A 26494-nucleotide genomic window follows, 5' to 3' on the forward strand; every position below is an offset into this window, starting at 1 on the left:
AACTAAGACATACATTTGTGGCAGAGGCAGAGAATGGACAAAATAAACGAGCTGCATAGGTGGCATAATAAATTGTAAACGACATACACATTTGCACTGAACATTATACATTTGTCTTTTTGCCATTTTATTATAAAACCAGAGACAAGCGCCCATCTCTTATTGGTCTATCTTACATTACGCGCAACCAATGCGTCTATCTGACAGCCCTTTCTGTGGAGCGCACTGGACTATTGAGAAACAATAGGAATTTTCTATTGGTTCTCCCAGTCCACGTGACCATTTCTAGCATTTCCATTGGCTATAGTGACAGACATAGATATATGATAAATGGATAGATACAGTGGATTAGATGCAGTCCAGGGAAAACAACCAATCTAGATATTTCAAGATTCTATGCTTCACATCCGCGCATTCTCTGAGAGATGCACTCAATTTTGAGATGACAATCGATTCCGATACAATAAAGCAAGTCATTATCACAAACAAATCCAAAGATATTTAATGTTTTACAAAACATGTCTAGTGTTGCGCCCGGCTTTAGAGGGTTAAAAGCCTAATTGTATTTTTTATTTAGTCAATAAGTGTCTCGTTGTAATTCCTTATATACATAATGTAGCGCATCTTCTTGAAGAAGATTCAGCTTTTTTTGCTCTGATTTGACTTCAGTTTAATGTGTGGTGCCGTCACAGTCATATATAAGTAAAGATAAAGTTTGAATGACTTACTGAACTGGTGTTTTAATTTCACACCACACATGTGGTGTGGCTGGTTTGTTATTTCAGCACCAGGCGCTGTCCAATGACTTTTTTCATGTTGAGCAAGCGCTACATTGCACCTCGCTGCCTATACGTATAACGTCAGCATCAATAATAACATAGAACACATTAAATAGCTTACATAAGTCTAACCAGCTAGCACTAAGATTGGACATTTTGATAAATTATATCAAGCGGAGAACTGAGAAATTCGGCACTACTGATGAATGAAGTTATTTCAGAACTGTGCCTATTGAGTAACAGACAAATGTGCAAGCAAAATGCAAAATATTTGCATGAATAGAACAAAGGCTCTGGGCGTTTTTCCGGAAAGGGCTAGCTACATCTGTATATTACCTTCACTACTCACTATATCACCTTCACTACTCACTAGGTGTGATACTGAACCACAAAATCAGCTGGAAACCTCACATAAACTACATAAAAACAGAAATTGCAAGGATCACTGCAGTACTAGGGAAAACCAAACACATCTTGGATCATAAATCACTGTACATTCTATATTGCTCACTAGTACTACCATATCTGAACTACTGTGTGGAGATTTGGGGTAACACTGGAACACACAAACACACTGTTTTTAAAATCACATGCCATGAAACCCAGGGACCTGGCTGAATTTAAGACTGCACAAATCATGTTTAGAGCACTAAACAATTCACTCCCGGGTAACATCCAAAAATGTTTATGTGATAGAGAGGGGGGTTACAATTTAAGAGGAGAGTCTAACTTCAAGAAACAGGCTGTTCATTCAACAATGAAGAGTAGCCTATGTGTATTTCAGTTTGTGGAGTGAATCTGTGGAATGGTTTGAGTGTGGAATTAAAACAAAGCACAAATATAAATTACTTTAAAAAAACATATAAAAGGATTATAACTCAGAGGTATATGGATGAGGAGGCGTTGTGTTGACCGCTTGAGCCCTGGCGTCCCTGTCCAGGGGCTAGTGCTCAGCGGGATTATCACTACTTGCAGATATTTTCTTTTCATAATCTTTTCATAGTGTGGCAATTTGGGTTGTATGAAAATGAGTTAATATGAGTTGCATAAGATAATAGAGTGTGAAGGGGGTAGGAATATATACGTTTACACTTCATTCTACTCCTTTTTGAACATTACTGTTTTTTGCTTGTTTGTTTTTTTATCTGTTTATTACTTTTTTATGTTCTAAATAAACTCGTTAATTCATTCATACTCACTATCACCTTCACTACTCACTATATCACCTCCATTACTCACTATATCACCTCTACTACTCACTATATCACTTTTACTACTCACTATATCACCTACACTACGTACTCACTATATCACCTCCATTACTCACTATAACCTTCATTACTCACTATATCTAGTTAGTGTGTGTGTGTGTGTGTGTGTGTGTGTGTGTGTGTGTGTGTGTGTGTGTGTGTGTGTGTGTGTGTGTGTGTGTGTGTGTGTGTGTGTGTGTGTGTGTGTGTGTGTGTGTGTGTGTGTGTGTGTGTGTGTGTGTGTGTGTGTGTGTGTGTATCTGGCTGCTAATATACCTGGCTGGTAATATAAGTAGTAATATAGCTGGCTGGTAATACAAGTGGTAATATACAGTAAAGTACCTGGCTGGTAATATAAGTAGTTATATGTATTACCTGGTAATATAGCTGGCTGGTAATACAAGTGGTAATATACAGTAAAGTACCTGTCTGGTAATATACCTGGTAATATAGCTGGCTGGTAATATAAGTGGTAATATACCTGTTAATATTCTCAGTATCGGGTCCCCCCAGGGCTGTGTTCTGAGCCCCCTGCTGTATTCACTCTACATACATGACTGTGTGGCCAAGTTCAGCTCCAACTCCATAGTGAAGTTTGCGGACGACACAGTGGTGGTGGGGCTGATCTCTGACAACGGCGAGAAGGCCTACCGGGAGGAGGTTGATGCACTGGCACGGTGGTGTCAGGACAACAGCCTGCTCCTGAACATTGGTAGAAAAACCAAGGAGCTGATTGTGGATTTTAGGAGAACACAGCAGGGGACACACCACTGTGGATAAACGGGGCTACCGTGGACAGGGTGAGCAGCTTTAAGTAACTGGGGGTCCACATCTCAGAAGACCTGACATGGACAACACACATAGACTCAGTCGTAAAGAAGGCGAAGCAGCGCCTCTACCACCTGAGACAGTTAACACTTTCAGTGCCAACGACGGGAAATCTCGTTAGTTCATGCCAACCGTTGAGTGCCAACGACGAGAAATCTCGTCGTTTAATCGTTATTTTTGTTATTAGCGATTTCCATTCATATTTCATCAATCTAGCCTCACGTTACCAGTGGGGATCTGTCTGAGCTCGAACAGGGAAAATACCGCCCTCTATCGTCTCTCCGGATGGTACTGCACCCCATTGGATTGGATTGAATGAAACGCATGGGGAAAAAAATAGTCCGGAATCCACATTTTACTTGTCAGGCAAGTAACCGGAGACGATCCAAGTCATTGCCCACCATCAGAACAGTGTGGAATCGGTATTTCCAGTACCCAGCATTGGATCAATAAACGCGATCGATATTTGGAATGGCGTTCAGGAATTGGAATAATCTTTTTGGAGAACATCTGATCTGAGGTAAGGAATCTATTTTACCAGTATTGGGATAATCAGATCTGTTTTCACCTATATATCAACGTGTCCCCTATGTGTGTATGTGGCTTTGAGTGTGTGTAGCTGATCAGGAAATAAGATAATGGATTTTTCAGCCCGCTTCTATAGCGTGCATAAGTACACATATACTATCGATAATCTAGCATTTATTTGAAAACGATTAATAAATAGGCCGAAAAATGACAACGTGTTTTGTGTATTACAGTAAAGCGCGATTCCTGCAGAATCTGTTTTTTTCTGAAAGTTTAAAAAAGCGAGCGTTTTTCAAAATGGTATAAAACGGAAATGAACAGATTAAAAAAAAACAATCCGTTTCGACAATGTTGACTGCAAACAAGTCATTGATAAGCGACGGCCGTATTAGACACATAGCCATAATTTAAGATATAGTTTATGCGTTCGCAAATATGAGAGCTCTGTCATTGAATAGAGCGGTGGCATTCAACGGGGTAAATAGGACACGGAGGCTATTAAGGAAGTTCAGAGTATCAGGGAAGATACTCCAGTCCTTCTACTCCGGAGCTGTGGAGAGCATCTTGACTGGAAACATCACTGCCTGGTATGGAAACAGCAAGGCACAGGACAAGAAGGCCCTACAGAGAGTGGTGCGCTCAGCTGAGCGTACTACGGGTATCGCACTACCACCCCTGCAGGTCTTATATAACAAGAGGTGCAAATCCAGAGCCTGCAGAATAATGAAAGACCCTCACCACCCCAACAGCCTGTTCAAGCTGCTGCGGTCAGGCAAACGCCTGCGCACACCAGCAACTAGGACAGAGAGACTTCGGCTCAGCTTCTTCCCCCAGGCCATCAGAGTCTTGAACACTGAACTCTCCACACACAAGCACACATGAGCACACACACAACACACACACTGTATACGCTCACACACTAACAGTCACTTTAGCATGAACACACACACATGCTGCACACGCTCACACTCAACGGTCACTTTACACAATGAAAAGGTCACTTAAAAAAAAGAAGAAAAAAAGAACGGGAGTGGTTCTTGTATAGTAGATGGATACAGCAAGATAGCATAAGGATATATAGTATAACTGTAGACTGTATAGTATAGTAGTGTACATAAGACCCAGTGCCTCATCTGTAGCTAACATTGTATTGCACTATCGCAGGACCTTAGCATGTCTTTACCATGCTTTTTGTAAACTTTATGTACATTATACCTGTTATGTCTTATTCTTATTACTTGTATTATTGCACAAATGTCTTATTCTTATTACTTGTATTATTGCACAATCGCTGCAGGCATGACCTCCCGCATTTCACTGTATGCTTGTATGCCGTGACAAATAAAACTCTTGACTTGATAATGAATGAATTCTTGAGCAGAAATAAAGACCACAAGCACAGATGTGGCGACAACATGGAACAACATTTGATTCTGTGTAATCTTAAACTGTCTGCCGCAGTCAGATTGGAAAAGTAACTCAAAACCAGCAATCCAAAATTTTATCGAGAATACATTTTTTTTATAGAATCGTGACCCCAAGAATCTAAAACGAATTGCGAGATTTCCAAAGATCACCACCCCTACTGATAGTATACTTGAGTACTGAATGGAATACTGTGGTTTATTTTGTGGACTTGAAACAGTTGGAATTTCAAAACTTCTCCCTGTGTTATTGAATCACTTCCTTCGTCTCCTTATTTGCACCCTTTATGTCTCCAGGGCAAGATGGATATCACACCCGGCTACAACATAGTGCCTATTGATGCACAGCTTGCATCGGATTATGAGACTGTTTCATCAGAGAATCCCCCAGCAAAGAAAGCTAAGGACGAGCACGCTGTAAGCAATTGTTTCTCTCTTTTTAATTACCCTAACGAAGTAAGTCACAAAGATGTATAGTTTCACTGGTAGAATAGGATCCATAACTCATGCAGTTCCCACAAACGGACACCAGAGGGTGCTCAAGTATTACTGTATGCTAAAGTCTGACCAACAAAGCAGTGCTCATTTTGTTTAAGCATGATGGCCAGGGCATTGTTATTGTCCAAGTCCTTTTAGTAGTAAAAAAAAACATTTATACTTTTTGAGTATCACTGTAGTGACACAATTAGCAACCTTATACGATGAATAGGATCCACCTAACTTCATGCGCTATGTGCTTTACCCAGGGGTGTAAAAAGTACCCAGAAATTATACTTACCGTCGGTAGTGTGATAGTAAAGGGTTAACCTTCTGTAGTGTGGCAGTGAAAGGGTTAACATGCTGTCATGTGGCAGTGAAAGGGTTAACCTGTGTATTGTTGCAGTGAAAGGGTTAACCGTTTGGTAGTGTGGCAGTGAAAGGGTTAAGTGAAAGTATGGGTACCGTCTCAAAATCTTACTCCGGTAAAAGTCAAAGTATCTGGCTAAAAACACACTTGAGTAAAAGTAAAAAAGTGTCTACTTTTAAATGTACTTAAAGGATAACTCCACTATTTTGGGAAATTAGCTTATTTAACATCTTCCCTGGAGTTAGACAAGAAGATGCATACCTTTTTTGTCTCTGTGCGTGCATTTTAGCTTTGGGAATAGATGCTCCGTTAGCATAGCTTAGCTTCATCACTGGAAGTGAGGCAGGACAGTAGCCTTACAGTGCCTTACAGTGTATTGCAAGGTCTGACATTGACCAAACTTGATATGCATGACCTTGGTGGGCTCTAGGTCAACTCCTGAAAAGGGGGTCAATGTCAGACTTTGCAATCAAAAGTTAGGGGGCTAATAACCCTTGCCATAATTTCAGTGCACCCCTAACTTTTGATTGCAAGGTCTGACATTGACCCCCTTTTCAGGAGTTGACCTAGAGCCCACCAAGGTCATGCATATCAAGTTTGGTCAATGTCAGACCTTGCAATACACTGTAAGGCACTGTAAGGCTACTGTCCTGCCTCACTTCCAGTGATGAAGCTAAGCTATGCTAACGGAGCATCTATTCCCAAAGCTAAAATGCACGCACAGAGACAAAAAAGGTATGCATCTTCTTGTCTAACTCCAGGGAAGATGTTAAATAAGCTAATTTCCCAAAATAGTGGAGTTATCCTTTAAGTACTCAAAAGTAAAAACGTTGACTCTATTTGGACATTATAGCTAACATATAGCCTAGCCTAGTTTGTCTGATTAAAAAAATAAATAAAAATTAAATAAAAAATAATTGTTGATTTTTTTAAAAATAATCTGAGGGGCCAGATATTATTGCTGGCGGGCCAATCTGACTGTCTATTCTTAAAAGATCCCCGCTTTCTAGTCTTGCTAGTCTTGTTTTTTCGTCTCTGAAATGTAATTGAGTAAAAGTACACAAGTATACAAACCTAATAATACTCGAGTAAAGTACAAATCCCCCAAAACATAAGTATTATAACGAAGTACAATTACTCAAGTACTTTACACCCCTGGCTTTACCCATCGTCATCTTGTTGCTTCGTGCAGACGATCAGCGGTGACAGTAATGCTGAGAGGCTCTGTGCTCATTACGAGCCCCATGTCTGTCTGACCCACGACGCCCTGGTCAGACTGCTGGACAACCATGGCCCTGAGTTCAGCGAGCCATGGGAGCTACCTGTTTGGGTCAAAATAAACCCAGGAAAAGGTATTTGATCATGAACACAAGTCGACACAATTCAATACAACACAACACAACGCATACCATTTAGTGGATGCTTTTATCCTTGTAAGTGCCTTACAGTACCATGAGTGCATTATTTCAAGTTTCAAGTTTGTTTATTAATTATCACAATTAAATACACATACTTTACGATGAAATGCTTGGTTCTGTATGAGCCCCTGAGAGTGTGCTTCATACAGTAAAAAAAAAAGTAAGTAAAGAGGAATATACAATATACATACAATACACAATACAATAAATGTTCCTTTTAGTATGTGTGGCGCCAGTAGGAATCGCCTCTGTTAGTGCCACGCTCTACCCACTGAGCTACAGTACCGCTCATGACACCCACCACCATGTTGTGTTTAAAGGATTACTTTCACTTCCAGTCAATGGAATCGCATGGAATCTCTGCACTTTAGATCCTTGAAACTAAGGTGTGTAGTGTCATATAACGACCACATGATGGTACTGTTTCCCCTGCTCCCCCTGTCTGTACTTTCCCAGGTAGTAGTCCGAGGAAGACTGTCCTTATCGACTCTCCCCTGCTGAAGACAGAGATGACCCTGAGAGAGAGGAGTCATATCTACCACGAGGAGAGTCTGAAACTCTCGATCATCAAGAAAGACAACAGAAAGGTGAAATATCTCAAGGCTGAGGTCCCTGCTGCTGAGAAACAAGTCCAGCTGGTAAGTAAAGCTCATCATAGAGCTTGATCGGCTGATATCTCATTTTATCAAAATACTGACATCAATCTTTTTTTCTTTTTTTTTATTAACAGGAGAGCTCGCAGAGATGCTTGGTGTCATTAGAAAGCACTGGCCTCGACTTCAACACAGACGTGGACCTCACAGACCTGGAGACGTTTGGAGAGACGACAACCGTTAAACCCCCCAAGACAAGGAGTGAGAAAGAGCAGAAGAAATCTGTTACAAGTGAAAAGACATTAACTTCCCTGCCAAGGAAGAGATCCACAAGGTCCAGTGGTGCTCTTGGTTCTAAAAAGACAGACAGTAGTTTGAAAGAGGAGGAGAACTCCTCATCGACAGGCATGGAGGATTCTGTAAAGGAGGAACCAACCGTCATTAGTGAACTCAGTACCCCACAGAGCCCTTCTGAGCCACAGGCCAAACGGTTGAAACAAAAATCTACACAGGGGTCTGAGAAGTATGCCACATCCCTGGGAGACTCAGAGGATGAGAGGCTGGTCATCGATGACCCTGTGTCCCCAGCTGTACCAGCAGCGACTCCACCCAAGCCTGAGACACCGGCAAGCTCTCAGGATGCCCCGGCGATCCCCTCCTCTGAGTCCATCCCAGATTCTCCCCAGTCCCCTCCCCCCAAGAGTGCCACAGGGCCCAGGAAAGTAACGAGACGGGCTAAAGTACCTGGGGACCAGCTGGGAGAGATCCTGCGCATGCAGAAAGCCATGCTCAAACCTGCCAAGGGCCCAGCCAAATGCGTCACCCTAACCCTGGAGCCCCTCTCTCCCGCGCGACCTGTGGGCGACTCAGGACACGCCCGCCCAACATCCCTGGTCAAGCCTTGTGTGTCCTCGTATCTAGAGAGCCACCAGGGCCGGGATGGGGACGGGGAGACCTACACCGTGGCTCACGCTGGACCCGCTTCAGCAGTCAACCTCACTCCTGTAGAACACAAAAGTTAGTGTCATCGTGATTATACTACTTCACAGATTTGAACACGTGACGTGTTGTCTGTTGACTTGCACCTATAGTAAAAACGTGTCTCCGTCTCTAGAACTCCTCTCCCAGGAGCTGCAGGGGAGTGTGGAGGACGAGCAGGACTACGAGGCTCCGGAGGAGGGCAACCTACTCTACAAGCTGTACGGCCTGCAGGACGTCCTGCTCATGGTGCGCAGCTCCATACCCCGGGGCCACAACAGGAAGATGTTGAACGGCACCACCCAGGTACAAGGTCATACGACCAACACCCACCACCAAAAGCTTTAATGGGGAACATTAAAAATTTGAATGTTATTTCCATGGCCTAAGGCGGCTCGATCAATATTCGTGAACATGAGCCAATCTCTCTCCCAGATGTCAAGTGTATACAATTCTTTTTTTCTTCTTTTTTTTTTTCTTCTTTTTTCCTTTTTTCTCCCATCCCAATGTTAGTCGTTATGCCATTATGCCGTTATGGTGGTTAGACAGGCGCATAGTCCACTGCACTACCCGGCCGCCCCAAGTGTATACAATTCTGAGCAACATATATATATATTGGTGCTGTCAGGCGATTACATTTTTTTATCTAATTAATTACAGGATTTGTAATTAATTAATCTAATTAATCGCATTTTAATCGCATAACCATTTTATGCCTGATATTCTATATTCTATAATCATATTTCAAATTGCATGTGTCCGGATGGCAGAATTCAGTACTGTATCTACAAAACCTTCTGTTTAATCATCTTCCATCTATTAATTTGCTTAGATTTTTCAGGTCTGGTCAATTTGAGCATAGTGTTATTCACAGTCAAAGATACAAAAATATGTATTGATATTCTCATTTGGTTCATTACAATTTACTCAAAATAAAATGTTCATTCAATCAATCACCGTGCAGATTGATTGATTGAATGAAAATGTTATTAACAGATTGCAGAATGGGTACAATACAGTACGGCTCAATACACACGATTGTTAACTCTTTCAGTGCCACTCACGAGATTTCTCGTGTTTTTTTATAGGTGGTTGCTAGCCACTCACGAGATTTCTCGGACTTTTTTTATTTTTTTTATTTTTTGCGATCTGAAAAATTATTGCATCACCCGAGCCTACCTGAGTATAGCCGAGGGGCGCCGACGATCACTGTGGAAAAAAGCGCCCCCTGTCGTCTCCCAGATGACATAAGTGATTTTGGAATGGACTCAATGAAAATGAATGGGGAAAAAAATCCGGTACTCCACATTTTCCAGTTCACTGATCCAGCCGGGGTTACCAGAGTTCATTCTGGAGCCTCAGATCCCCGCGGATCATAGAGATCTACTGTGTCGCGTTGGATCCATACACGTATCGATTTTTTCGAATGGTGATCAGGAATTGGAATATACCAGTTGGATACCATCTGATGTCAGGTAAGGACTCTATGTTATCAGTGGTAGGATAATCGGAGTAAGTTTGATGAAGTTATAAGCTGTTTTGTGAAATGTCTTCTTTCGGTTTCACTGTAAAACTCCGTGAGGTAATCAACGGATCGATTATCAGTGCGCGGCCGTAATGTGCTTGCGTGCACGTATAATATTGATCATCTAGCGTTTATTTGAAAACGATTCATAAAAAGGCCGACGAATATCAACGTTGTGGAATATTCCACTAAAAGACGATTTTCATAGAATGCTCCAGAATGAGCTGTTTTTTTATATCAAAACGGGGGCTTTTCTAACTGCTCTGAAATGGAAACGACGCGATAAAAAAACAATCCGTCTTCACAGCACTGACTGGAAAATAGTCTTTGATAATGCGATGGGCAGATTAGACACATAGCCATAATTTAAAACATAGATTAGGCGATATTAACGTTAACATTGGCGCCGATGGTGGCATTCAAGCGGTAAAACGGAAAACCAGGCGTGGCATTGAAAGAGTTAAGGGGATGCAGACCGGAGAAAGACTTTCGTCTTGTTTACATCAGGGTCCTCCATTTTCAATTCATAATGAATTGTAAGTAAGGGTGCAACTTGCACCGTGCAATCCATTCTTTGTGGATCTAGCCCACAGTATTTCTGACACTGGGAATACATTCCCTGAGATTCAGATGTCCCTAGAATCAGATACCAAGAACATGCAAATGGACCATATTAAAAAAAAAACTTCTGTAAATGTGTATTCTACATTCTTATGGAATGAATGAGATACAAAAAAAACATTATTAAAAAAATAAATTTGAGTAAATTTTCATAACGCGATAATTTGCTGTGTAATTAATTAATCTAATTAACGCGATAAACTGACAGCCCTAATATATATATATATATATATATATATATATATATATATATATATATATATATATATATATATATATATATATAAATACTCTCTTGCAAAACCAGAGAAGTAAGAATCAAACTTGTGATGTCATTTTATTTATTTTATGTATTTCTTTATTTCGCACCATTTCAGCAAAACAGTAAAAAAAACATTGACCATGACAGAAAGTGTATAAAGGTGCTGAGTAGAGGCAAGAGACCCAGATGGGCCTATATGGGGCCTCAACTCATTACATCATTGGATTAAAAAATAAATAAACACAAAAACGAAAGTAAAGTGAAATAAGTTCATAAAACTATTTAAATAATATTAAGATAATAATAATGATAACAATAATAATCAAAGTAATAATAATAATAACAAAAACAACGCCAGTCACGATGATAGTCGGGTTAACTCGCCGACGCTTGAGCGCCAATCACGACGATAGTCGGGTTTTAATCGTTATTTCTTTTATTAGTGATATCCATTCATTTTCATCCATCCAACCTGATGTTATCTTTGGGAATGGGTCTGAGCTCGCAAAAGGGCAAATACCGCCGCCTATCGTCTCCTGGATGGTATTGCACATCATTGGATTGGATTGGCTGGGGATGTGCATCAAAAAAAAATTCCGGTCCAGGTTTTCCTTCTCGGGCATGCAGTATCGTTATACCACATTGACTGGGGAGACTGGGAGCAGCGTGGATTATGTGTTTTGGATATATAACGTTGGATCAATAAACGCGATCAATATTTGGAATGGCGATCAGGAATTGGATTAATCTTTTTGCAGGACATCAGATGTGAGGTAAGGAATTTATGTTACGAATCTTGGGTTAATCAGATGTTCCTTTCACCGCCATCGGAGCGTGTGTGCGTGCGTGCCGTTGGCGCTGACCAATGCACGGATAAGCGATTTTTCAGCCCGCTTCTGTATCGTGCATGAGGACACATACTATCGATAATCTAGCATTTATTTGAAAACTATTCATAAATCAGCTGAAAAATGACAACGTGTTTTGTGTATTCCACTAAAGGGCTATTATCGCGTCTTTATCTGGAATTACTAGAAATCACCAAAACTATACTCTTATTCAAAACGGTATAAAACGGAAATGTACTGATGAAAAAACAATCCGTTTTGTACATGTTGACTGCAAGCAACTCATTGATAAGCGACGTGTGTATTAGACCCATAGCCATAATTTAAGATATATCTTAAGCACTCGCAAATATCCCCGTCCTCCCATTGATTAAAGCGGTGGCCATCTAGCCATAATTTCCCAGAAGGGGCGTGGCGCTCAATGAGTTAATAATTAGTCTAAACAAATTAACATGAAACTGTGAAACAAAGTGACATTAACACTTTCAGTGCCCACCACGTGATAACACGTGTTATCAGCCCGACACCTGAATGCCCACCACGACAATTAGCGTGTTATTTAGCGATCTGAATTCATATTTCATCAACCGAGTCTCTCGTTGGTAAACCAGCCCCATCAGGAGCTCAGATGTGAAAAAAGCGCCCCCTATCGTCTCCCAGATGGTAATGCACCCTTTTGGAATGGACTCAATGAAAATGGATGAGAAAAGAAAAATTCGGAATCCACATTTTACTTCTCAGGCATGTAACCCGAGCCGATTGCAGTCATTCTGGTCCCTCAGAACAGCGTGGAATATGTGTTTCCAGTACCCAGTGTTGGATCAATAAAAGCGATCGATTTTTGGAATGGCGATCAGGAATTGGAATGATCTTTTTGGAGAACATCTGATCTGAGGTAAGGAATCTATTTTACAAGTCTTGGGATAATCAGAGTTGTATTCGCTGAGCTCTCAGCGTTCGCCCTATGAGTGTGTGTGTGTGGGCGATGGCTTTGAGGAAATCAGAGAATCGATTTTTCAGATCGCCTATATAGCGTGCATACGTACACATATACTATCGATAATCTAGCGTTTATTTGAAAACGATTCATAAATAAGCCGAAAAATTACAACGTTTTTGTGTATTCTAGAATATTCCAGTACAGGGCGTTTATTATGGAATCTTTTTATTTTCCTTGAAAACGAGGGCTTTTCTAAGGCTACGTTTAGATGAGCGTTTTGTGAACAGAAACCGCAAAAGTCGTCTTGCGGTTTCACTTTTAATTTTGCGTTTAGACAAGCGTTTTGGGGTGGAATTCTCCGTGCAGACGACGCTGTAACAACTCGAGACAACGGAGCCCCGCTGTCACACGATTGGCGCATATGTCACATGACGTGCTGTGAAGACCCGCCCTACTCTGCCTCTGATTCGCAGAGTGTGGGTGGGGAATGTGATTGGACCAAAGCAGAGTCACTCACCGACAGTGGGTCCAGTCATAATAGTTGTGATAGCCGTGGGACAGATTCTTGTGTCTTTAAAAGTACTGCCAATGTAGCCTTCAAGTGATCTCCGTTGATATAGTCAGACATACTTGCTTTGTTTACGTCTCGGCTACTGGCGCTTACCTGCTACCTGTGACGTAAGCAGTACGCGCGACCAGAGCCATGACAACCCTTTCGTCATCGTTTTAACAGATTTATAAGCTTTGACAGTTTAGACCAGAGCGCAAAGGTTTTGCGTTTCTAGGAATTCCACCCTGGAAGGTAGTCTCACTTTTTTGCGGTTTCACCCCGTAAAAACGCCGTTTCCGTATAAACGAAAGGCACATCCGAACAAATATTTTTGCGGATTCACCTGCTAGCGTTTCCGTCTAAACGGGGCCTAAATGCTATAAAACTAAAATGAACCGATAAAAAAACAATCCGCTTCGACAATGTTGACTGGAAAACGAGTCATTGATAAGCGACGGGGAGATTAGACACATAGCCATAATTTAAAACATAGATTAGGCATTATTAACGCTAACATTGAAGTGGATGGTGGGCATTCAAGCACTAAATCGTGCGCCCCCTGCTGGCACTGAAAGTGTTAATGGTTTTATGAGATTGAAACTATTCATTTAATAATAAAGTATAAAGTCTGGAGCTGCTCCATTGATAATCAATGGGTGATTTTTGTACTCGCAGAAAGTTTTTTTTCTTTTTTTATATATCCAAATTAGCTTTATTCTATAGTAGTGTTCTCGGTTCTCACTCAGAACATTCCCCTGGATGCTCTGTGTCACCTATAGACCTGTTCGCCACCGACGTCATGACACGCAGACCCGAAGCAGAAAGGAAAGTAATCCTGGTCAGAATAACGGGGCAGACTACAATATATTTGCATTTGTTAGCCATGCTAGCAATCTAAACAATCAATCCATGCCAAAGCTAGATTATGTAAAGGGTGAAAGACTCACACTCACAGCCATGCTGATTTGGCTAAATGACAGGGGAGTGTCATAGTTTCTCCATAGAGCCCCGTTGTACTTCTTTTTGCGCAGCAGCTCGAGCAGTTCCGGGGTAACTTAGTCACGTGACTCAGTCGGTATTGCTGATTGGCATTGCTGATTGGCTCGAAGATGGTATGTTTGTAAACAGCGAACAGGTCTATATAAGACTTTATTCTTGATGACAACACAAATTTGAGTTTTAGGACTAGTTTTTGGATTTGGGAGAGAGTTGCTCATTTTCACTAATATTCTTGTCAAGATTAATAATGAATGCATTCTGAAATTGGGCGTAGTTCCTCTTTTAACACATTGACTGCCACGCTGTTTTCCCATCTTTGTACTTAGTGTGCTAGCGCTGTAAAGTATAGGGATTTTCACTGTACGTTGCGGTGTTTGCAGGGCTATATCTATATTCTATATTATAGCTATTGAGACAATACTATGGCTCATTTGACATTAACAATCCATCGTTCAACATGTGAAAAAGAATAAATATTTTCATGTATACGTTCGCGTCTTATACCATGGTGAAATATTGTATAGTTTCAGAATGATCCTGGCTAATTCCTGAAAACGGCGCTATGGAGCAATACGTGAATTTAGCTAAAAGCGTTGGCGTTGCTCGCCTATACACGCTACTATTTCCAATTCAAAGGTATATAATAGGTATTATGTTTCATCATGAATGCATGAAAGGGAGGGGGGGGGGTGCTTTGATCGCCAGTAACGGCATTCGTTTTGAATACTACATACGTTGATCGGCCGGATCTATATGAAATTATTGTAGGATCAAGGTGGAATTGATGTCATATAGTCCTTACCTTTACTAGGAGGTATCCCAAAAAGAATATTCCAATTGTCTGATCGCGATTTCCATTATTGATGTCGATCGGGTCCCTGACACAAAGTGACATGGGATATGCCTCAAGTGTGCTGAACGCGTTTCGAAGTGGTCAGATGAAGTGATTCACTTGGCTTGGTCTAAATTCTGCGCCCAGACCATATACGATGTAACGCAGAGTGTGAAATAAGGTTTCAAAGGGTGGGCGATACTGCCACCTAGCAGGATGCGGCCGGTATTGCGCTTTTGTGATTTCAGAATGATTTCCTATGGTAACACTGAGGTCCGTGAACCTGTAATGAATAAAAAAAATCGAATAAAAGAAAAAACTACCAAAACCAGAGAAATCTCTGTTCTGGCACTCAATGTGTTAAGGGAATGTTCAGGACTTTTGAAAACCTATGCCAAGCATCACTAACAACACAGTGTTTTTGTTCAGAATAAATTGGCACTAGCATGTTTTAGCATCAGCATTAACACTTTGGCTGCCTAAGGTTAAATTCATGATATACCATAGATTGCCAGCGCTATTTGTCTATGGAGAAAGTCCCCTTCTTTGCAGGGCTATAACTTTTTAAATTCTATTGCTACATTGCCATTATTAGGGCCCATTCAAAGTCCTATATGTATTGTTCATTGTGTAGCAACGTTAAACTTTTTCATTCACATATTCATAGTAAAGTATGGTCTAATGTATAAGTATGTTTTCATCTCTTTCTGCAGCTTTCTCCAGAACGTGATATATAGCCCCAAATGCATTATATTGATGATGAAATACAGTTTGATGGCAATCAGCGCGATATAAAAAATTCCAACTAGACGTACTTCTAGAAGTTACTACACGTCATCTGATGTTGACCGGATGGGCGAGGGGGCGTTTATAATTCCGTGGGCAGCGTTATACCAATCATCTAATGTGGGTCAAATGTTGATAATAGCAGTTAGTATCGAAGACGGTAACGTTACACGCTGAAACTCACCCCAGTCTCCGCGCGCCGTTGGGCGATCATCGTCGAGTAGAAATCTTATCATTATGGGATATATTTTTACCCGGTCCATCTCCAGCTTGTATAATGGTATATACGTCCAAATCATGTTGTTTATCGAGTTATTGCCAATCGATCACCGTGTAGCGTGACGAGCCAGAGTCCCATGAACTATAGCGAGCGCCCGGAAGTACTACGGTCGTCATGACAACCTCTATTCAACATCCTGTTTGGCGATTGCGCCGATCGGCCACCAGATGGCGCTCCTGAACCGCCAGAGAGCTCAGTGGGTCCTGCTGGTGGATCTCAGGCCAGCGGAGGGGACATATGAATCCGATCGCAGATTTTTGAAATATTGATATAAGGACGACGTAACGCGTCCTCCGGCAACTTTAGCATGGCCAGCAAAGACGTCTAAAGACGGGTCCCGGCACTCAAAGTGTTAACATTCATTAGCACAAATTCAGCAACAACTCCATGGCAAACGAAGACTCACATACAAATCAACTCAATTTACTTTCATAAGCTGTAGCTATTGTAAGAATAATGATAGAATTGTTTGAAAACGGGCGGCTAAGTGGCGCAGTGGGTAAGGCGCTCGCCACTAACGCAGGAGATGCTGGGTTCGAGCCCAGCTCTCGGCGTTGCTACCAGCTTGGCTGGTCGTTCATACTAACACAATTGGCAGTGTTAGGCTTTGTGTCCACCGGGGAAGTTTTTTCCAAGGCGGACCGCTTTGAAAAGCAAAAATATGCATGCTCAGAGCGTTTTCCTGAGTCTCGCGGCTCCGCCACTTGCTCGATGTTGATTGGTCGGTCGAAAAAAGTTACCTTGATGAGCGCCGCTCCTCTCCAAAAGTTGAACTAGTTTCAACTTTAGGCGCTGGGAGCGCTCCGCCCAAAAACGCTGGCCGTATTCTTGTTTATGAAGAATAGGAAAGACTTCTAAACACCTTGAACATCCCCTTTATAATCACAGCCTTGCTAACTTTGTATCTAACCATTTAAAAGCACAGACTTGCTAACTTTGTCTTGAAGCATTTAAAAGCACAGCCTTGCTAACTTTGTCCTCTTAAACCAGTGAGTTGTTGACTGAACCATGTGTTTTCTGTCCTACCTAGCAGATTGCGCCAATCCATGTCCTGCCTAAACTGGAGTACCAGCTGTGTTACGGTGTAGAGCGTCTGACCAGTAGTGAGTCCTGCCAGCTGTGGGTTGAGACAGCACTGCACTCCAGCACGGTCTCCTACATAGGTAATACTTTACTGTCTCTTACATACATTACTGTCTCATACATAGGTAATACATTACTGTCTCATACATAGGTAAGACATTACTATCTCATATATAGGTAATATATTACTGTCTCCTACATACATTAGTCTCATACATAGGTAAGACATTACTATCTCATATATAGGTAATACATTACTGTCTCCTACATACATTACTGTCTCATACATAGGTAAGCCATTACTGTCTCATACATAGGTAATACATTACTATCTCATACATAGGTAATACATTACTGTCCCATACATAGGTAATACATTACTGTCTCATACATAGGTAATACATTACTGTCTCATATATAGGTAATACATTACTGTCTCATATATAGGTAATACATTACTGTCTCATACATAGGTAAGACATTACTGCCTCATACATAGGTAATGCATTACTGTCCCCTACATGGGTAAAACATTATTGTCCCCTACGTACAGTAGGAAAGACATTACTGTCTCCTATAGGTAAGACATTACTGTCTCCTACATAGTTAAGACATTATTTTCTCTTACATAGGCAAAACATTACTGCCTCATACATAAATAAGACAACACTGTGTCCTACATGGGGAAGATAGCACTGTCTCCACCCTACCCTCCAGTCAGAATCAAGGCAGACGAAGTTCTCTCAAATGTCCTAAAACCTAGTGGGATTTACACTACCCTCCTATCATCTCATGTTTCAAGATGAATGGCAAGAAGCCAGACAGCGTAAACACGTGTGTAGGCTTCAGAGAGAGTTCCTCCTGAGGGAGAAGTGGGGGAGGCGGGCAGATCCTCCCACAGACCACTAGAACGTTCTCAAGATGACTCATCGGCCAACGTGACTCATGTTTGGTGATTTAGTTTGCCGTGTTGCCATAACTACAGCCACTTTTGGTTACGGGGGCTAACAAAGAATGTCCTGTGCAGCTCAGCTAAATATTGGTTTCAGCCTCAGTTTAGTGTAAATACCATCACAGCTTGATGTCATTACCTAGTGCTGAGAGGGCTGGGCTGGGTGTGTACTGTACGGGCTCTAGACCCTGGTTGTTACCGGTCGGATTGATTGGTTTGTTTAATAATGTGGCCTCACGGCTAACAATAGTAACCTTGAATCTTTGTGTAGGTGTGGTGTTGGAATGTAGGCTACTGAATGTCCCTCTGCCTCCTATAGAGCTCCTACAGGTAGAGGAGACACTCGTTAGACAATAATTATACACACACATCACAGTACCTTCCCTTGTATTCACGTGAAGCTTGCAGTGGCCTGTGTTAAGCCCCTGTGGTTCTCTGTCGAGGATTCTTCAACATGACACCATTCCTGTCTTCACAGGTTAAGAAAACAAACGTCAGTTATTCATTCATTCAGTCTGTGCAGTGTCGGGGTGGAATCCTCCGACATGCCGTCCGCCGTCCTCATACAGTATGTAGCAGAGGACCTGGCAAACAATGTTTATATGTCCATAATGTTTTGAAGAGACGAGCATTGCGATGTGCAAAACAACTGTTACTATGTTTTAATGTTACTATGTTTTAAACATTTTAATGAATCTGTGTCTTATTACTGGATCTGGTAAACAAGTCACAGAGGAACAGTAATATGCTTTCCCAACGTTGCACCTGCTCTGCCTCTTCATGATCTGGTATAGGGAATCTCCTACTTGATGACACCATTCAGCATGTCGCAACTGGTATTTTCAACAGTCGGTCCAATCGAAGACTTCCACTTTTGCTGCTTCCAGTCACATGGTGTATATCATATGATACTTCCCACCGTTTCTGATTGAAGGCTGTGATCTCGGGCACTGTTTAAGACGTGTATATTCCTTTATTGATCCCCTTGGGGGGTCACAAACAACGTGTTTGTGTTACAAGTTGTTACAACAAGCTTGAGTGGGAGTTTGAAATAAATAGACTACTGTTGAGACTGTTGCTACAGGGGGGTGGGGGGACGGAATGCAGACGCTGTGTCTGGATAGGCTAATCACCCCTGCATGCACACTGGCATTGATGATGAAGCTTTTGATATGCTAGCTCATTAGCTCTTGCTCCTTTCCCTGTGTATGTCTGTCTCTCTCTCTCTCTTTCTCTCTCTCTCTCTCTCTCTCTCTCTCTCTCTCTCTCTCTCTCTCTCTATCTCTATCTCTATCTCTCTCTCTCTCTCTCTCTCTCTCTCTCTCTCTCTCCCTCTCTCCCCAGCCCACATCAATGCTCACACATCAAAGCTAGCTCTGCTAAGAAAGCTACCCGACGACTGGCAACAGAAGATCTCCTGTGGCTTCAAGTGGGTATCCCTTTTAAAGCAGGCGTGCAGATTTGTATCCGTTATCGCTAACCTATATATATCCCTTATACACACACCCCTGTGTTTACACAACAGATCTAGTCGATGTCGGGGGTAAGCTAAAATCTGCCCTGTCCTCATCACCAGTAGCAGCTATCATCCACTCTGCTTTTGTCCTCTTGTTAGTCAGCTTGAGAGTCATATGCCTGTGTAATCGAGATTCATATTAAATTGTTTCTTTCCCGCCCACAGGCCGTCCAAGTCCTTGAACATACTGCATCACTTACTCAAAAAGATTACTGGGTGAGTGGTTAAAGGTCTCTATTGACCCATCTCAAACCATGCCCTCTTTTCCTGATCCTCCAATCACAACAGTTTGTCTGAGGGAAGCAACTGTTTTGATTTGGAGGATCAAGAAAAGAGGGCAGGGTTTGAGACAGGTCAGTTATCTCAGCCTCTGACAGTAGTGTTTAGTTCAGTGAGCCTGGTCCTCATGACTGCACCGTGCTTCTGTCCCGGCGTGTCGTGGCTTATTCGCTTATCGTCCTCTCCAGAGAGAGACAAGAAGATAAATACCAGTTTCCTCTCTGTGTGTTTAGTAGAAAGCTATCTAGCTGCATGTTAGCCTAGCTTAGCACAATGAATGGAAGCGGACAGTGCCGGTTAGCCTTCAGGAGAGGTGTTAGTTGGACAATGCCTCGGCTAACCGGCACTGTCCGCTTCCATTCATTGTGCTAAGCTAGGCTAATGTGCAGCCAGATAGATTTCTACTGAACGCACAGAGAGGAACCTGTATCTATCTTCGTGTCTCTCTCTGGAGAAGACGGTAAGCTAATTTCCCAAAATGTTGGCGTGTTCCTTTAAGGCATGTCATGGCCTGTCATCACTCTCTCCTTAAGGCGTTGGTCTCTGTTGCGACACCGTCTCGTCATGCAGCCCCGGCTCAAAGCGGGCTGAAGTCTGTGTTCATGTCTGTGTTGGAGTGTTAACACAATCTCCTCTTCAATTGCCACACACAATAGAACTGTCTGCTCGGCTCTGCCCGTCTGCATTCCCCCTCTTCATAACCCCTCCATTCCTCTGGCTTGAGATCAGGGAGGGCTGGGTGTGCCGTGGCATGTTACGATGTGGCGTTGGCATTACACTCCAGTGACTTCATTCCGTGGGTCTGCCCTGCAGGTTAGAGGAGGGGCGATACCTGATTGGCCACAAGGCAGGGGAGCCCTTTGTGACCATATTGAAAACAGCTGATGGGAGCCAGGTGGGGCGGGGCGGGGCGTACGACCTGCAGCAGGTCCACAGCGCGGTGCCCAGGCCCCCAACCTCTGGCCCCGTGCCCTGGGTACCTGTCGACCCGAACGTGGTCCTGCCCTTCCACCAGAGACACGGCCGCCTGCCCTGCGCCTTCCCACCGCAACAACTCCAGAAGGTACGTTTCCGGTCTGTATTTGATAGTTATCGGTGGCCTTCTCAAATGCCTCCCAGAGTAGGAGTGCTGATCTGGGGTCAGTGACTGGCAACACTTGTCTCCGTGCCCTCATTCAAACGGACTGATACTGACTCTAGATCAGTACTGACACTTTTAAGAGCCTTTTGTGCATATAGACCATAGTATTTTCTAATGGCACGGTGGTCTGGTTATAACGATAATGACAGCAGTGTGATGAAGCTCATAGGTGTGGTCATGGAATAGGTAGCCACTGGTTAAAAGGTCAGTGTTGTCTGAGAAGTCCACATCCTCTCTCAGTCACACACACACACACACACACACACACACACACACACACACACACACACACACATACACATACACACGAGAGAGCGTGTCACAGACAGCCAAGTTAAATGCTTCCAAGGTAAAAAAAAACTCTCCTAACAGTCTTGACAAACCCCCCGGCTGTTCTCTTATCAGATGGGCTGAGCCAGTGTTCCGTGACACAGTTTCCCAGTGCATGTAGCCCAAAACTAACAGCAGGGACAATGGGGAACATAAACTGAGCGTAGATGCATGTCTGAACTATCAACAGCATGTCTGAACTATCAACAGCAAGAAAAACACCAAGATTCTTTATTGTGGAACGAGACACTCTTTGGAGATCTGTCTGAAATTGCAGAAGCTAAAAGTCCAAGCTAACACTTCATAACATGTCTTATTATCATATTACCTACCTGTGATGGGCATTAATGCTCTAATGTGCAGGTGTGACCGGTGTGATTAGACTGCGTTGTGTTTAAGTTGGTGATCGACAGACAGGGACACTGTTGGTTGTCTTTAGCCGAATGATGACGTATTTATTTGGCAGGCCTGTTAGGTTATAAAGACAGACAATGCAGCAGCATTAGGGGTACAGTTATGGCGTCTGCAGCACATGAGCTGTCTCATACCAGGGAGACACTCAATTATTAGAATTAGACATTAGAATACAGCATTAGAAAAATAAACAATTCAAAACAAAACGGACCAAAACATGAGAGCTACAAACATACCTGTTAGGTTATAAGGACACAATGCAGCAGCATTAGGGGTACAGTTATGGCGTCTGCAGCACATGAGCTGCAGTTGGGAAAAGACGTCCATTAGCATGTTACCAGTGCACGTGCTGTGTGTGAGCCCCCCACATGCTAGCTACTAAACAATGCCCTTATCAAAAGTTCCTAACACGGTCAAACCTCCCGCAAAACAACTGCACAGGTACACATTATCAACATGAGTTACATTACAAACTCGTTTCACAGTTTAGGAATATAATATACAATATTTAACAACTTTTAGATGGAAATTACCCATGAACATGGAGCAAGCTCTTACCTGTCTCATACCAGGGAGACACTAACGTACCTATCAAAAACACGTGCTACGTGATACGTGCTGCGGGAGGAAGTGCCAATTTAAAAATAAAAGACTTAGCTCCCAAAAGTGCCAATAAATAATAACAAAGCAATAAAATAAAAACAAAGCAATGAAATAAAACGTTATGGATTATTGGTGGAGTGTATTTTGTGATGGGGTGTAATTATCCATACAAGGCAACAAGGCACTTGTTACACAGGTAATAACAATACAAATATTGACTCACACAGTTTAAAACCTGAGTCTTCCCCATTAAATGGTCATAAAACATTTTAGTTTGAAGGTACCTGATTTGATTTGTCCATTTGGTTGGTTATCCAGTCCTTCATTTAGTTCCATTGTATATTACCCTGTTTTGTCATTGCTTTTTATTTTTTATTTTATTTTTTTATATATATTGTTAATCCTAGTTTATGGTCATCCACACTATTTTGCGCTGTGCTACATCGACCCTCCCTTTGGGATACGTCAACCCTTTTTTCAACAGACTATAACTTAAAATTATACTCGTCAGTATAAGTCCATGTTTCTTGTCTTTCTCAAAAACCTTGGTTAAAAAACAGGGTCCCTGATATTGTGAACATCTATCTGCCAAGATCACAACTATACACATTATTTCAACTGTTGTCTTTTGGATCTTGAATTTGAGTTTGCACAATACAATTAATGTGATCATTAGAGGGTATACTGTGTGATGCTTCTGACTTCAGCAACCCAGCAGTACAGTTGAGCTGTTCTCCTTTCAACCCAGCAGTACAGTTGAGCTGTTCTCCTTTCCTTTCTACCGACCACCGCCACCAAGCCTCTTCAACTCATCCAGAACGCAGCCGCCCATTTGATCTCCAGCCTACCAAAATCAGCCCACGTTACCCCACTTCTCAGGGACCTGCACTGGCTCCCCATCGCCGCACGAATCCCCTTCAAGGTCCTCGACCTGGCATATCGTGTGGCGAAGGGAACGGCTACCTCCGGTCAATGGTCTCTAATTACACACCCTCAAGACCCCTCCGCTCTACATTCTCTGGCCGCCTCAGACCCACTCCTATCCGAGCTCCGGGAGGGTCATCATAGAGAAGCCGCCTATTCTCTGTCCTCACTCCACAATAGTGGAATGAACTTCCAACCACAGTTAGGACAGCCGAATCCTGACCACTCTTTCACCGTCGACTAAAAACACACTTCTTCAATCAATATCTGAAATGAAAAAAAAAATGAAAAAAAACGTACTGTCCTATACTACAGTACCATGCACTCCTCCTACTATACTATTATGTCTTATGTCTATGCACTCAATACTGCAGCACCCAAGTTTCAGCACTGTTTGATCATTGTTACTCAGCTGAAAGTAGAAGTCTTTATTTGTCATCAGATTACCACACACACACACACACACACACACACACACACACACACACACACACACACACACACACACACACACACACACACACACACACACACACACACACACACACACACACACACACACACACACACACACACACACACACACACACACACACACACACACACACACACGTGATGGGTGACCCACAGGAACACACACACATCCACTGAGTCGCTGACGAAATGTTCTCTGCACCTCCCATCCCGTCATCCTTCCCCCCAAGGGCAGCCGGGAGCAGACCAGGGCTGAAGCATGCACTGCGCCCGGGGACCAATCCAAGTGCTCCTGTCCGTCTTCGTCAGGGATGCAACAGCGTTAGCGATCTGTTGTGCATGTTTTTCCATTGGGTTTATCTTATCGGGAGGGGAAACCCTTGCGAGCACAGGGGGGAACATGCAAACTCCACACAGAAAGGCCCGGGAGATACCCCACCTGGGTAACTGGTAGGGATGGGTACAGATTCCGGTACTTTTAAGGGTATCGACCGAATCACGTCGGTACCGATTCATGTGAGATCCACCGGTGCCACATTTTAAATTTTCTTCGTTTCGTTTACAGCTAAACGAAACCTATGAAGTGTGCCGCACATTCACGTCAACGTTCACGCGCACAATACAACTTACCTAGGATTTTACTTAATTCAACAACAACAAAGCAGTCGGCGGCAATGGCAAGCCGAAAAACGGTTGCTAGTGTGGTTACTGGTTACGGATTCTGATTCTGATTGTAGTTATTTATATTGTCTTGCATGGTTTGTTTAATTGTTTTATACTTGTTATCTTGTCAAATACAATACCTTTATTTATTTATTTATTTATTTATTTATTTATTTATTTATTTATTTATTTATTTATTTATTTATTTATTTAAATAATATATATATATATATATATATATATATATATATATATATATATATATATATATATATATATATATTAATATAGATGTGTACCTTTTAGTTCCGCAGAATAGTTCATTGCTGCTAGACCGGTTTGTTTAATTGTTTTATACTTGTTATTTTGTAAAACATTATTTTTTTATTTAAAGATGTGTGTGTGTAATGTATATATATTATTATATATATATTAACAAATTGTTCTAAATAAATAATAACGATAATAAATCATTTAAAGTTTGGACACATTTATTACAACTGAGGTAGGTAAATAAATTTTTTAGAGAGTACCGGTATCGATTCACAGGTACCGGTATTGGTTCAAATGTGAACGGTACCCAACCGTAATAACTGGCAACACGGCAAGAGTTGTACCCTTCCTGTTGACTTGTCGTACAGAACTTGTAAGTCGCTTTGGATAAAAGCATCAGCTAGATGACTAAATGTTAATGTAGAGTTGAGCAGTTCTCCTTTCAACACAGTAGTACAGTTGAGCTGTTCTCTTTTCGACCTTTTCGTACCGGTACTTTTTTTCCCACTGCAGATTAACGGGGCGGGGTTTGCGGGGATGACCATCACTGATTGGTCTAACATGAACACAGCGCTATTGCTTATGTGTTTGTGTGTCTGTGTACCACTTTGTTAGACAATGGTGGTTTCAGTCGTTGATCGTTATCAGCCTTCATCGCCTCTCCTGGCCATGTCTCCGTTGTGTTGATTTAATTCATGGAGGCAACAAACTTCCAACAAGGTTATTTTAACACTTTGAGCGCCGGACCCGAGTATAGTCGGGTTAACTTGCCGAACGTTCAGTGCCAGACCCGAGTATAGTCGGGTTTTGGTTGTTATTTCTTTTATTCGCTATTTCCATTCATAATCCATCGAGGGAGCCTGATGTTTTCATTGGGAATGGGTCTGAGATCGCAAACGTCCAAAACCGCCGCCTGCCGCCTTGCAGCCGGTATTGCACATCCTTGGAAACTCTCTGGCTTGGTCTGTACGTCGATCTAAAAAGTCCGGTCCGGGTTTTCCTAGTGGGGCATGGCGAGCGCTTATAACACATGGATTGAGGATAATCAAGCACTCCCGATTCATGTTCTTTGGTGGATTATGTTGACAACACGATTGACATCAATACTTGGAATGGCGATCAGATAATTGGAATATTTATTTTGGAGCTCATCCTAGTCAAGGTAAGGGCTATATGGTATCAATCTTGCGTTGATCGAAGAATCCCTTCCCCGCGATCGGAGCGTATGTGTGTAATGTACTGTGTAACGTATTCCGTTGGTGACGATCGAAGCATAGAAACCCCCCCCCCACCCTTTCATGCATGCATGATAAAACATAATACCGATAATATAGCGTTGATTTCAGATTGATTGTTGATCCAGGCGAGGAACGCCACAGTTTCTAGTGAAATGCATTAAACGCTGCATAGCAGCGTTTCCTGAGATTACACAGAATTACTCTAAAACTATACTCATATTCACCACGGTATAAAACGGGAATGTATGGATAAAAAAATATTTTCTTTTTCAAACTTGTTGCAGAGTTGCTGAATGAGGTCCAATGGCCATTAGAC

The 26494-nt window shown here is 42.2% G+C and overlaps 1 protein-coding gene across 2 annotated transcripts in view; it reads left to right on the plus strand.

Annotated features, from left to right (window-relative positions):
- The window catches only part of ice2 (interactor of little elongator complex ELL subunit 2), a 40070-nt gene that overhangs the window by 11384 nt on the left and 2192 nt on the right, over window positions 1-26494 (plus strand). Inside the window, exons 6-14 of one of the 2 annotated variants that reach the window (XM_084335486.1) lie at window positions 5107-5226; window positions 6849-7008; window positions 7531-7712; window positions 7805-8684; window positions 8782-8951; window positions 17319-17451; window positions 19668-19752; window positions 20005-20055; window positions 20932-21181. In XM_084335486.1, the coding sequence (XP_084191612.1) occupies window positions 5107-5226; window positions 6849-7008; window positions 7531-7712; window positions 7805-8684; window positions 8782-8951; window positions 17319-17451; window positions 19668-19752; window positions 20005-20055; window positions 20932-21181 (2031 nt within the window). The remainder of the gene's footprint in view (window positions 1-5106; window positions 5227-6848; window positions 7009-7530; window positions 7713-7804; window positions 8685-8781; window positions 8952-17318; window positions 17452-19667; window positions 19753-20004; window positions 20056-20931; window positions 21182-26494) is intronic. The other variant, XM_084335487.1, reaches the window with a different exon arrangement.

Source organism: Notolepis coatsorum (genome assembly GCF_963971535.1).
Source record: "Notolepis coatsorum genome assembly, chromosome: 18".
NCBI classification, from domain to species: Eukaryota; Metazoa; Chordata; class Actinopteri; order Aulopiformes; family Paralepididae; genus Notolepis; species Notolepis coatsorum.